The 13,565-nt window shown below is 34.6% G+C and overlaps 1 protein-coding gene across 2 annotated transcripts in view; it reads right to left on the bottom strand.

The window, feature by feature from the left end:
- Positions 1-13,565, bottom strand: part of LOC118742786 (serum factor response D) — a 68,552-nt gene that overhangs the window by 6,735 nt on the left and 48,252 nt on the right. The window contains exons 1-2 of one of the 2 annotated variants that reach the window (XM_036475129.1): positions 11,101-11,241; positions 3,014-4,932 (exon numbers count right to left, since the gene is read on the bottom strand). In XM_036475129.1, the coding sequence (XP_036331022.1) occupies positions 3,014-4,335 (1,322 nt within the window). In that variant the 5' untranslated portion in view covers positions 4,336-4,932; positions 11,101-11,241. Of the gene's footprint in view, positions 1-3,013; positions 4,933-11,100; positions 11,242-13,565 lie in introns of those variants that run through there. The other variant, XM_036475130.1, reaches the window with a different exon arrangement.

The raw sequence follows: 13,565 nt of genomic DNA, 5'->3' as shown, positions 1-13,565 counted from the left end.
ATACTCTCTAATGTATATACATACATAGAACTCAGATATTTATGTTCACACGTATGTATACTCAACCATGCGCACAAATACACACCAATATATCCATTTAAAAATGTATGTACGTACATTAGAGGTGTCTAAGTTTTGTATCGCAGAAAACGGGACCCCCCTTACTTAGTTTTTTCCTTTTGAAATTTGTAATATCTGTACCAACTTTCAATGACTTTGAAATGCCTTACTGAATTCCTTGGAAACTGACAAAAATATTAATGATTTTTATAAAAAGCTACTCTTGCCATGACAACTAAAGCTTGTAATATTTTGTCAGCTAATTTAAATTTGAAATGATCTTATGTTGCTTAACCAACTGTTTGGTTAATATATGTGCAATACAGTGGTCTGAAATTATCGATGGCACTATCGATGCTATCGATGGATTTTTACTATCGTACCACAATCGATAGTTTTTGCTTCTTGCCAATTTGCATGTGCATTTGACACAACCTGGCAGCACCTTGTAATAATGATAGTTCGGCAGCGTACATTTTATTAAAAGTTTCGAAAAATTCTTGAAGAAAATAGCTATGAGAAATTTCTTCATCTCCTGTAAAATTACTAAAAATGGTTTTAGCAATTTTCCTCTTTACGCAAGAGATTTAGTGTCGATAGTGCCGACTATCAATAGTTTCAGACCAGATAGTGTATACTTAGAAAAGCAAAGTTTGGTGGCAGCACCTTCTTCAGCAAGAGGACAAATTTTGAAATGTGCCTCGAACCATATCTCGAAAATTTTTTTTCGACCCACTCTAATGCACATAGTATTTACTTATCTTCAACTCACGTCGCTGCTTTACAGCGAATTAACGTCAGAGGATTTCTGCAGCCGCCTGCTCTCAGTCACTGTAGAAAAACTTGACAATTATTGAGTGGTAGTAGATAAACAAATACTTTGTAGAAACATACTTATTTAAACAAATAAAGAAAATAATTGCAAAAGCAAATGAAAAACATCAACATAAACAAATAAACAAGACGATAGCGCAAATTTATCAATGAGAAGGTCGGAGGAACAACTGTTGGCAAGGGAAATATAATCACGGGCAAATAGGAGCTTGAAGTTGATGCCTCTCTACATTCTTCTTTATGATTTGGTTTCAAACCAATTGTGGGGTTCTAATGAAAGTGAATATGAAAAGGAAACAAAGATGCATTTAAGTTCATTTACGTACATATGTTTTAAGATATTTCTGGTTACCTACCTATAATAGAAACTTTCCTTCAGAAAATCGGCGCATAATAAGTTTTTTTTTTTTCTTTACAAAGAACAATGAAAAATAGTTTGAGCAATTTCCATAAGCTTTGGTATTAAGAGGAGCATGTTATTTGGGTAGACATGAATTAATAGTGAAAATTTTAGGGCAAAATGAGCCATTTTTAATTTTTTAATGAATTATTAAAGTAAATGAAAAATTTTTCTCATACGGCGTAAGGCATAATGTGTGTAAAAGATTATGTGTAAAGCCCAGAGAAGCTTCATAAACTGTAGCAATGGCCAATGTTAAAGAAGGTGCTGCTGAGTGTTTGGTAGTATTGGAAAGGAAAGGGCCTGTGGCCAGTTGGTTCAATTTTCCGGTTTGAAATCCCAGAATTTATACAAAGACAAAATTAGAAAAAATATTTTAAAAATAAAAGTATTTTTTTCTGTACCCTATAAATTAAATTACATATAACCATTATATTATGACTTTTTTTTCATAAAACCATTGAGGGGCCCTTGGTAATAAAAATCATAATTTACAAGTTACTCATACGCTAGGTGCACCCAAGCACTATGGGTAATTTGGCCGAATTTCTTGCCAAAAATCTACTTTCGTATGTAATTTGTTTTGTGTTTTTAACCGACTTCAAAACAGGAGCAGATTATTCCTACCACCTATAACTTTGGAGTATGTGAACCGTTTTCGATAATTTTATTTTTATTTTTTGCATCGGAAAATTGGTACCTCAAGGGTGGCCCCATTCTTTAGTTCCGATAAATTTTTATATGAGCATATAAAGGATACTTGGATATAGCTTTTGACAGCGTGAATCGAATTATATGAATCTTCTTTCATTGTGAAGGGAATACCTCGGAGGTGGTCGCGTTCCAATTTGATTTTGTTCCGATGATGGGATCATGGACAAAATTATATTTATGAGCGTCGGTTGTTTTTTTTTGCTTAAATATTACTTGATGTTTTTTAATAATTCCATACTCATGTAACTGCACTTTGTTTATGTAAATAATATTTTTACCAATGATGGCACGCGGTCAAAGTCAACATTTGGGAGTGTAATATTGCTACCATATTTAAGTTAACCAGTTATCCAAAAAATTAACAAGAATATAGAAAATTAAGGAAATGTGACAACTTTGAGACCCACAAAATTTTTAAATAGAAAAAAATCGTGAAATTTTTTTACAAAACCTCTAACTGATCTTAAAAGAACCTGAAATTTTTAAGGTGTTTTTAAAGATAAAAATTTTTTAACTATGAAAAAAAAAATTATAGCAAACTTTAAATTAAAGTTTTTCAAAGTTCAAAAATTCATATCTTAAAAAACCACTGCTTGAAATTTCAGGATCTTTTAAGATCAGTATACAACTTTAGCCCAAAATTTTATAAGTTTTTGTTTTCACAGATTGGCGCTTACGTAATATGCTAGTGTTCGTCTGAGCTTCTCCTCCGATGCATGGCGTACGCCTTGATGTAGCCAAAGAAATGGGAGGGACCTACAGTTTTACTCCGACTCAAAAAATAAACATGCAAAATCCCGGATATTATGAAATTTATAATTTTGCAGAGCTTCCGATTTTTTTTTTAAGTTTTTGCGTTGGCGAAACTTCCTTATAAGATAAAAGAAATGTTCTGACCAAAAATCATCCACATCAAAAATGATCGATTTAACAACAATTTGCCCATCTTTAGTAAGTACATGTTTTTGAAGTAACAAATAAAAATGGTTATTAAAGCACACTTACTTCAAGAATTTCGCCTCCGAGATCTGTAACAACGCTTCTCTGCGCTCCTCTTCCAGTACGGGAAAATATTTAGCCTCAACAATCTCTTTTTTACGCGACAATTCACTTCCAATGAAATTGTTTTCAAGGCTTTCACTTACACTTTCGCTATTATTACTGATACAATTAGAATTTGTATTATTTTGTCGATTACAACAACAATTTCTTTTATTACAATCACAGTACACTAAATTAGCACGAATGCCTTTGAATGGCGCTGGCGTTGAGAAGGAGCCTCCAATCAATTCACCATAAGCGCATAAATCTTCAGTTATTTTCAATTCACTAACACTATCGAAATGGTGTTTATTAAATAAAATTTCTTGATTGCTATTGACGATTCTTAAACGCGGATCACGTGGTGTATAGTGTAGAAATACTTTATTCGATTTGCTGCTGTTATTGTAAGTACGATGATTGTTCGACGAGAAGGAATTATTATTGAATAGACGTAATGTAACAAGGGCGGCCACCGTGATGTTGTTTTTGCTTACGATTGGTGGTAATATTGGAGTTGCGGATGGAGCCTCGCTGGTGTTGGTGTTAGTGTTGGTGATGGTTTTGCTTGTGTTTGGGTTCGGTTTGATTTGATTCGTTGTGGCTTTTGTTTTAGTTGATGTTGATGCTGATTTTGATTTGGATTTTGATGTTGTTTTTGTTGATGCTGGCAAGATTTTTAATATTGTTAATGGGTTGTTTTTATTGTTTTTGTATTGTTGCTTACTCTCTACAAACACTGTTCTAATAGCTTTGAGCACTTTTGTTGTTGTTATTTCGATTAATGCTATTATTTGTTCAATTATAACATTTGTGGTTGATCTTGTTGTTGTTGTTGTTGTCGTTTTTGTTGGCTTTTTAAGTAATTTTAACCGAAAGTCATTCATTAAGACCGCTAACTTTGTTATCACAGCGTCGAGGAGGAATTGATGGATGTAATGATGGGTGCGTTTGATGAAAATACTAAGTACAAGCGCGAAAAAGGACAACGACGTTGGTGAGGACTCGACTTTCGATTCGCTAGAATATTGCTTTGCGCTAAAGTCTACAGCTGCGGTTGCTGTTGCTGATACTGATGCTGCTTCGGCTTCAGCACTGCTACTAACTGACGCAATGACTGCTACTAATGTGGTTGTTGTTGTTGTTTTGGCTATTACTTCGCTTTCTGCTTGCAGTTGACGGTGTTTGACGATTTTCGCTTTAAATTTAGTTGCACTCTTGCAATGCGGCGTCGTCCACTTCAACAACGTCTTTGGCAGAATTACAAGCACCGATGGAATCCACATGCGGCAAGTAGATTTTACTAAGCTGTGGGTATCGATAAAAAAAATTTTGTTCACCAAAAATGGTTGCTTTTTTTATTAGTTTATGGAACACTCGTTTTGTTTTCACTTAGCTTGACCGCAATATGCATAAAACTTAGAGATGAAAAAATGTAAAATAAAAAAAAAATGTATTTTCACAAATGTTTTCAACTTTTTTCACTTTGCGCTCAAGATTTTAAGCTTTAACTTGGTAATTAATGGTTGAACTGATTCCACTAAAATTGTAGCAGGGCACTAGCCCTGTGGTTTTGTTGTTGTTCTTCTTACGTCACCACGCCTATTTGGTGTATGTCAAATGAGTAGGCAAACTCGCTGCGGCGCGTACATTGTGGAAAAGAGGATTTACTTTGCAGCCGAAAGAAGTTGAAACCACTAAATGCTGCCGCCGTCGACGATGATTAATGTGCGTCAGTGTAAAAATCGTGACTGTTGGCTTGCGAGCTTGTTTGCTCGGCTGCTGAGCTGGTTAATTGCGGCTGTTGTGGTTTAACACTTTGCTAATCTCTATGCTGTTATTTTCAAATAAATCTCTACACATCTGCGGTTTTTGGTGGCAAACTGCAAAAGAAGAAGAAGAAGAGTAAAATATTAGATGGATGTATCTAAGATTTGGTACTAATTATCGGTGATACTTATGCACGTAAAATAATTATATAGTATAAATATTTCGGAGATGCTAGTTGGTATACATCAGGCGTAATTTGTTTCAACAAAACTCTATGTGCATACATACATAAAAAAATTTTCACATTTTTCTTTTTTTTAACAAACTTCAAAATATTTTTAAACTTCAACCTTCTTAAACCTCTTTTATCTGACCCATATTGTGATATATATTTCAATAACCATATATATTTCTTAAAAACATGGCAACCCTCCTATATGTAGTTAAGAAATAAAGTCTTTTCAAAACCGTTTCAATTGATACCCAAATTGTAATAATTCATGTTTCTTATTTGAATTAAAATTTCGAACAGGTGGCAGCGCTCCTGAAGCATCTCAAAAATATTCTAAATGTTCAAAGTTAACTTTTCTCAACACTCTTTCGTTCGATACCCATATTTTAGTAGTTTTTATAAGTTGTGTATAATTAAATTAAATTAGACTATTCAAACCGGAGGCAATCCTATTACAAATAATTTCAAACTACAACAGAAGGCCCCTTTCGTCCTACGCACATATTGTGATAAATATTTCAATTAAATAAATCATTTAATTCAAGTTGAATTTGATTTTTTAAACATGTGGCAACTCTTCTACATACATGTAGATTAGATACAAAGATTTTTAAAAGCCAATTTCATCGATACCCATATTTCAATAATTAATTTAATTTAATTGAATTTAAAGCATTAACAGGTGGCAACCCTTTTTATGTTCTCCCCTAGATATAAACCTGATTCCTGCCGAGACGAACGCATAGCTACGCGTTTTTCCACAATCGGACCACGAAAACATAGAGTTTATTGGTCACAATCTCTTTTTTTGTCACTTGTGCTTTTAATAGATGTTGTTGACATATTTATCGATGAGTTTTTTCGATATTTTTTTTTTTAATTTTCAGTTACTGTTCTCGATAATGTAGCGATATGTTTTTCGAAAGTTATCGATGGGTATGTTCATATATATCTTTACATATGTCTAACCATATGGTGATCGATGTGTCGCCTAACTAGCCGTTGGACTTCTCGCCCCTGAGTGTAGGTGAGTGTGATTGCAGTACTTGAGGTACTTTCGTCATATGAAAATCTTCCTTAGGCTTAGAGCGTATAGAGAGACTTAATACCGCATTCCATTAAGGAATGGAAAATAATAAGCAACCGGATAGGTTAGCCAGAGACTCAGCGGCAACCATGCCATTTGATTATTTGTCATTCTTTTAGATTTGAGAAAGATGAGATTAGAAAAGAGGCGCAGTAAAAGGAAGAAAGTCACTGTCAGAACTCAAGAGAACTAAGCCAAGCAAAATGCTTAGAGGGAGGGCAGCAACGGCCTTGGGCTCACCAAAAAATAAATTAGGCAGTGACTGAGAATTCTGACAGGTGTAGGCCATCTCTACGAACTAGGAACACTTTTTTTGTAGGAACTGTTTTTTTGTGGGGAATTTCAGTTTACCGGCAGAATCGGGAGGTGAACTGCTTCTTGTGAGGAATTACGTGTTAACTAATTTATTCTTTTTTGCTTCACTAATTTCATAATGAGGTAAAAATATCCCATAAGAAATGCTACATTATTCAATCCTGCAAATTATACAAATTACCGTTTATGTAGAATTTTCTTTGTCGCATTTGCGTTCATATAGCGAATAAACACAGTTTTTTTTATGTGGAAGAAAACCGAAACACTTTCGGAAGAAAAATTTTCAAACGAAAATGTTTAGCCATTTGAAACTTGCACTTACTAGAATTGAGTAGGCTACAAAACTGCATACTCAAAATCCTTCTAGAAAATCTAATTTAAAAGCTCGAAATTTTTACGAAAGTTTGTAGAATTTTTTTTTAATATTACACAAAGTTTGAAACTTGGATTTATACGGGTTTCGTTAAAGAATTAACTATATTTTTTAAAAAAACAAATGAATTAAATTAATAACAAAAAATAATAATAATAATAACTGTGAAAACTTGTCGAAATTTCACGCGACTTATATTTTTCCGACCACTGTATGTGTGTAAACATTATGGCTGCATTTCTTTATTCATTCTGAATGTTTGGAATAAACTATTTTGTTTATTTATTCTTTAGGATGTTCCTGATGATATGTTGACGTATATTTCAAACGCATTCTGTTTATTCCGGCTGTGAAATGGGATTATCCGGAATGTATAAAGAAACGCAGCCTATATGTATATTTTTTTCTTCATTCCTTATTTGTTTTATAAAAGTTTGTTTTGGTCTATGAATACATACACAGCTGAATTACATAAAAAAATAAAGAGACAAATATGTCAAAATATACAATTTTTTTTTTGTAAATAAGGAGATATCCATGAATGGGGAATTTCACGAAATTTCCGGCAAAATCGGGGAATTTCATTGTCGAAATCGGGGAATTCTCAAAAATGAGTTGGCTACCCTGAAACGTATGTACTTATGCCTGTGGTCATAAGCAATAATCGCCTAAGTCGAAAAACCTGAACTCGAGAAAAAACGCTTTAACGATATGGTTTGTAATGTAAGCCTTATGGGGAAACCAAAATATTTTCATCCATAACTTTTTAAATAGCCTAGGGAGTTTCACACACACATGGAATAGTAGTTGCAGCATATATAACTCTATTCTTTCTTAAGCCGACTTAGGTGACTATTGCTTATGAGCACAGATGTATATCGTACTTATTATCACTGAAGATAATGAAGACAATGAATGAATTGTATGGAGATAAGTACATGCATACTCGTAAACCTGTGCTTTTTTTGCCTTTCACAATTGAGTTTGTGTATTAGTGGGACCTTAAAATAATAATATCTAAAATATTTGTTGGTACAAAACAAAGACATTCACGGAAATTTCTAAATTGCGAACTAAGTTTGTGGGTCGTGGGTCTCTACCAGGGTTTGAAAAAAAAAAAAAAATATTTTTTTTTTTTAAATTGCAAAAGTTCGACCAAAGTTTGCCTCTGAACATCTATAGCTCAGCGGGTTTATGATTTTATATAAGTAAGTTTCAATGATGTGTCAAATTTATTATACTTAAGTTCTAAATTTGGTAGAAGTTTCACGAGTAGAAAGTATATATTAAATTTTTTCAAACCCTGGTAACGACCACTAAAAATTTGTGTAAAATTTTGAAATTTTCGCGGATGTTATTTTGTACGTAGAAAAAAATAAAGACGTGGTTCATACACAATTTAGATGTTGATATTTAAGGACCAGCCTATTATATATGAATGCAAATTTACAGATTTTATGACTCCGACTAAAATATATTCGCTCCACTGAGTATCACTTTATTTTTCCTTCATTTACTTAATAAAAAAGAACAAACAAATTATAATGAAAAAGAAATTACTCACTTATAAAAATTTACAATGTTTAGCATTTTAATCAGTTGTCTTATCAGAGGTCAAACACATTGAAAATAGGACATCAATGGTTGTCTGCAACTACTTAATTTGATTTTCGGCTACGCACCACATTATAATCTTTTTTTATTACATAAATAAAAGATAGCCAAAAGTTCGCAAAAAAGTGATATACATACATAAATAATGCACCGAGACGACGGAAGGTAGAGTTGTGTGGGCAGAAAATTAAAATACAGAAATGGCTTGGTCAAGTCGTTCGAATGAACACGGACGCTCCAGCCCTGAAAGTATTCGTCTCGAATACCGTTGGTTGTAGCAGAGGAAGACAGGCGTGCTTTGTTGGAGTCGGTAGAGGATGAAATAGGGGGGAAAAAATGGGAACAGCGTCAAAAAAAATCAAGAGTACACTTAAAAAAATTTAAAAATTCTGAAAAAAGTGTGCAACTTTTAGTGAAAGTTTGATGAATTTTTGTTTAATTTTCTACAAAATTTGAAGCTAGTATTGGGTTTTATTAGGGAAAGAATGGTATTTTATTTGTGAAATAAGAAATTAAATAAAAGAAATGTAAATTAGAAAATGTATTTGCAGTACCCAAGTGCATGGAAGTGTTCATCAATGTCTGCATTTCACTTTTTCGCACAGAGGCAAACGCAGGTAGGGGTTTTGGGGGTACAAACAAAAAAATGGCTGAGGAAAATTTTACGATTTTTTTTTTTCATTTAGTTAGTTGGGTAAACCAAGATACAACTGTTTTTATTTCCGTAAAAGTGCATGGATTGTCAACTATTAAAAAAAATCTGCAGATAAAGAACAAACCAAGTTGAGTGAGTACAAGGTAGGAAGCGTAAAAATAAAGTAACAATTAGAAAATATTACAGTAGATTGATATTTTGCTTTCAACCGGACTAAATATTGATGTTGGTAGATAACTCATACGCCAGGGCATATGAACAACATACGTTTTCTCACGTGCGCCCGCACTCAAGGAAATTACGTTTTTGACATTTTTCATTTGATATGAACATTAGAATGTAGGATGGCTATAGATATTTTTCCAGTTATAATATTAGGTGCAATCCCGTATTCCTCGGACTCGGACTAGTAAAACTGTCAAAAAATAAAAATTCGCTCAGAGCGAGAGAGTAACAGTGAAAAGTACGGGATCGCTTTCTAGTAAAAAATGGTAACTTCTGTCAACTTCAACATAACCTCCAAATTTTGGTTGTAAATTTTTGCTTATTTTGTATGTAAACACACTCAGCTCACACATGTACTAAATAACCAAAAATACTTTCAAATTCATTAGAATCCACTTAAACAATTAATTAAATACTTTTCAACATGAATTAGCAGAGTGCACTTTTCTTTTGTTTACAATTTGGTTGCCAAACACACTACAGCTGATCGTTTGACACATTTACCAGAATTTACCAGTAAAAAAATTCTCTGACTAAAACTGGTAACTTCTGACAGAGAGAGAACCGTATTTACTCTCTTTTTTGTCCTCTCAATAGTCAGAGAACCGAGTACGGGATCGATTTCCAGTAAAATCAGACTGATTCTGACTATTTATGACTAGTCTGGACTCGTACGGGATCGCACCTATTACTAATGTGCTGTCAATTCGCAGGCAACCTTGAATTCATGTTCCATATACTGTAAATAAGCTTCTATCCAAATTTGAAGTCATCTGAAGTATGTTGAGGAATCGGTTTTTATTGACATATTTAATAGCCAGCCCCACGGATCTCGATTTATATATTAACAAACAAGCTCACAACAAACTACAATGACAGCCAAAAATTCACCTGACGAGTGGTCAAGTAGCTAGAAAATTAACACACTCCTGTTCTCACCTTAGTGCACCTGATTCCGGAATAATAGTTCATTACACCAAGCCTTACTGCAGTTTATGACTATTGGAAAAAGGAGCTTACATCTCGAAGGGGGTAAAATGGTCGCTTCTCTAAATTAAAAAAAAAAAAAATTTCCCACCATTGTTTTAAAAATGCTGGAAATTTCACAACAATCTGCGTCCCAAAAATCAAGTTTTAAATTCCCTGCGACCGAATTTATATATACACGTTCTTGTCTATTTTTTTTTTGTTGAAGAACGCCCTGTCTCCGAATTCGGTTCAAAAACGTCCTATCTCAGCACATTTTCATTTGAGATGGGGCGTTCGTCAACCGAATCCTGAGATAGGGCATTTTCGAACTGGCTGCCGAGGAGAGAGGTCGATCTTCCACTCAGGAGTCGATATGTAATCACTTGAAATTATTTAAAAAAATTAAAATATAGACATATTGAGCCAACGAAACGCATATTTGGTGGAATTGTTTAAATGGAAAAAATAATTTTTTTTTTTAAACTCCCAACCCCCTCTCACCGGAAAAATACTTCTGCCTTCGCCCCTGTTTTCAAACTACTGTAGCTGGTTGAGGTGTTATTGCGTATTTTTTCAGAGAAAAACACAAATTTGTTTAACAAAATTCAAATGATTTATAAAGAAATCCTAATTTTATCACTTAGTACATGCTTGAGTACTTCGCATGGCTGGCGGCTTATCTTTCTGACCCAGTTAAAGGTATTTTGAAATACATATGTACACGGTTAGATAAGTATGCAGAAAAATTTACTGGTAGTAAAGATTGTAAATTAATTTAATTCGCATAGATATACGCAAGAACACAACTTACACCAAGTAGCGCCAAAAAGATGATGAAAAGGAACACCAAAACCAAGTCAGCGGACGTTTTTCTCAAATTTATTTGCTCTATTTTTTTGTTTCGCAAATTCAAACCGCGACAGGCCACGACATTTTTTGCTCTTTCATTATAAACTTTCACTTCTTAGTCGCCATTAATTATGTTAATTAATTTGAATTCCAATTAGTTTTTCCACTCTACACACCACGTGATGGCTTAAGAACACTACACATTATTATTATTTTTCTTTTTTTAATAGATCGCCTGCTAACCCACCGCCTACAGTTCCGGTTGCCTGCAAACCACTTTCGTTTTACTCGCTCGGAAGCTGTACGACTTATCGCTCAGCGCCAATGTCATCGCCCCTACCTAACGTCTACGCACGGCGCACATACATATGTACATAAATCACTTTACTCGCACTGCAATGCACACACAATTCTTAGTATCGACTGAGGACCCCTGGCCGATTAAGGGTACTGCGACCCGGCCCACTCCGTTCTAAAGTAACCGTAAGACAAGACTGAAAGAGCTTAGCGCGTCGTTTGATCGGCTAAGCGACATAGCAATCCGTTTGTTATTATCGTACAAGCCAATAAAAAAGCCTTTTCATATCTATCAAAGTGTAATCGTATCTGCGTGCGGGTGGTTGTGCGTGCGTGTGTAAATGTTCATAAATATAAATAGTTTCAAGATGATAACAAACGCTTGCATTTTTACCGATGTGTTGTAAGCTGCGGCGATGGCGGTTGGGACAAGATTTCTTGCTCTTGGCTGTCTACGCTGCTTCAACTAATTTTTTTTTTTTTTTTTTTTTTTTTGATGTACATATGTTCGTATGCATGCATGTGCATATGTATGAAGATGTCCCAAAGTGCCATCGTTGAATTGTTATCATTTGATTACCCCAAAAGTCGTCTAATCTGCCGTCTGCCGGCTGCTTGCCGTGTTCAACATTCAAATTAGCTTGCATAGTGTATGTAGGAACACTTCAAATACTCATATGTTCGTACTCGCCTTTACACTCCGCTTCCATTGAATAAATTCACTTTTCTTTCAGAAGAAAAAAAAAACAGAAGTAACATCCATCGGTCAATGAAAATTAGTACTTGTTTTTACTAAAACCGGCATCTTTACAACTACGCTTTTCCAATGAAAATACTCCAGCTTTTTCGCTGTCTAAATTACATCCATTGCGCACGGTCGACGGTTAACCGCTGTCAAAATTAAAACTCACAAAGGCATATGGAATGGTCCATAATTTACCGCCCAGCCCATGCACAACAGCGACTGTTTAGCGATCGTATAGTACACTTCGTACAGTAAAAACCGGGCTGAGAAGCAAAACAGGAGAAGAGAGGCTTTCTGGATTATGACTCATGAGCGTCCATAGAAAACTCGTTACCGAAAACCGCTCTCTGACAGGGTCAAGTTTTTTGGGGCGGTACCTAACAGAAAACTATCTTGGAAGCTAAATGTTGAGGATGGGTTAAAAAATGGCACAGTTGGGCCCTAGGGAAAGTATAGAGCGTAATGTATTAGTTATATCAGAGCTTCCTAAAGTGGGTTCCGTAGAAAAGTCACCGGGGGTCCGTTAAATAAATTTTTGTATGAATAAGCACGGAGGTCGGCAATCGGTTTGAGTTGCACAAATAAGAAATGTTCTATAAACAGCATGACCGAGACTACACAATACATTCCAGCAGAATTTACAGAGTAGAGGTCCAATAAATATCTTCACAGATGGATCGAAGCTGGATAGCAGAGTTGGAGGTGGTGTATTCTGTCAGAAACTCACCGTACATCTGATGCAAAGGTTGCAGAGGTGTCCGCTATAAAAAAGGCAACCGATTGGTAAATATCTAATCTGACGTCATTTCTCCGCGCAGGGAGAGCATATGAGTTCCTTTGGTAAATTGTGGACTAATAATGGACAGATGGACTTATAAAGGGGTTTCCAATAACTCAAGTGTGAGTTATTAAGAATTATTTTTTTATGTCCGCCATTTTTATGGTGATACGGATTTGAGTGTTCCAAATTTCATTCACTTTGCTGCTAAGATCCGGCAGAATTTGAGCAACGGCCCGGGCTATGTTGGCTTTAAATGTATCGGTCGATTGCGGCTTTTTTTAGCTTAGACCTATGACTTTAGGAAATCGCATAAGAAAGGGTCTAGCGGCATCTTTTTGTTCATTTTATATCGAAAATCTCACTACGATCTATGCCAGGAATGCTCCAATTGTGCGTTCACTTCGCGAACTTAACTAAGTTTCGTATGTTTGATTTTTCTTTGCCAAGGAAAGTGTTTTCTAAATTACTTAACTCAATACTGTCTTTTTATTTTCTTATATATATGTATAAATCTTCAGGTGTAGGTAGCGTTTTATTCAGTAAGAATCATGGTGCTTATTGACTTTTTGAAATAAATAAATATATAAATGATAAAAAATCGCAC

This window comes from Rhagoletis pomonella, unplaced genomic scaffold, assembly GCF_013731165.1.
Source record: "Rhagoletis pomonella isolate Grant_MI unplaced genomic scaffold, Rhpom_1.0 Rhpom_scaffold_00007, whole genome shotgun sequence".
Taxonomy (NCBI): Eukaryota; Metazoa; Arthropoda; class Insecta; order Diptera; family Tephritidae; genus Rhagoletis; species Rhagoletis pomonella.
The sequence above is the reverse complement of the archived record's forward strand: the minus strand, read 5'-3'. Positions and strand labels throughout refer to the sequence as shown.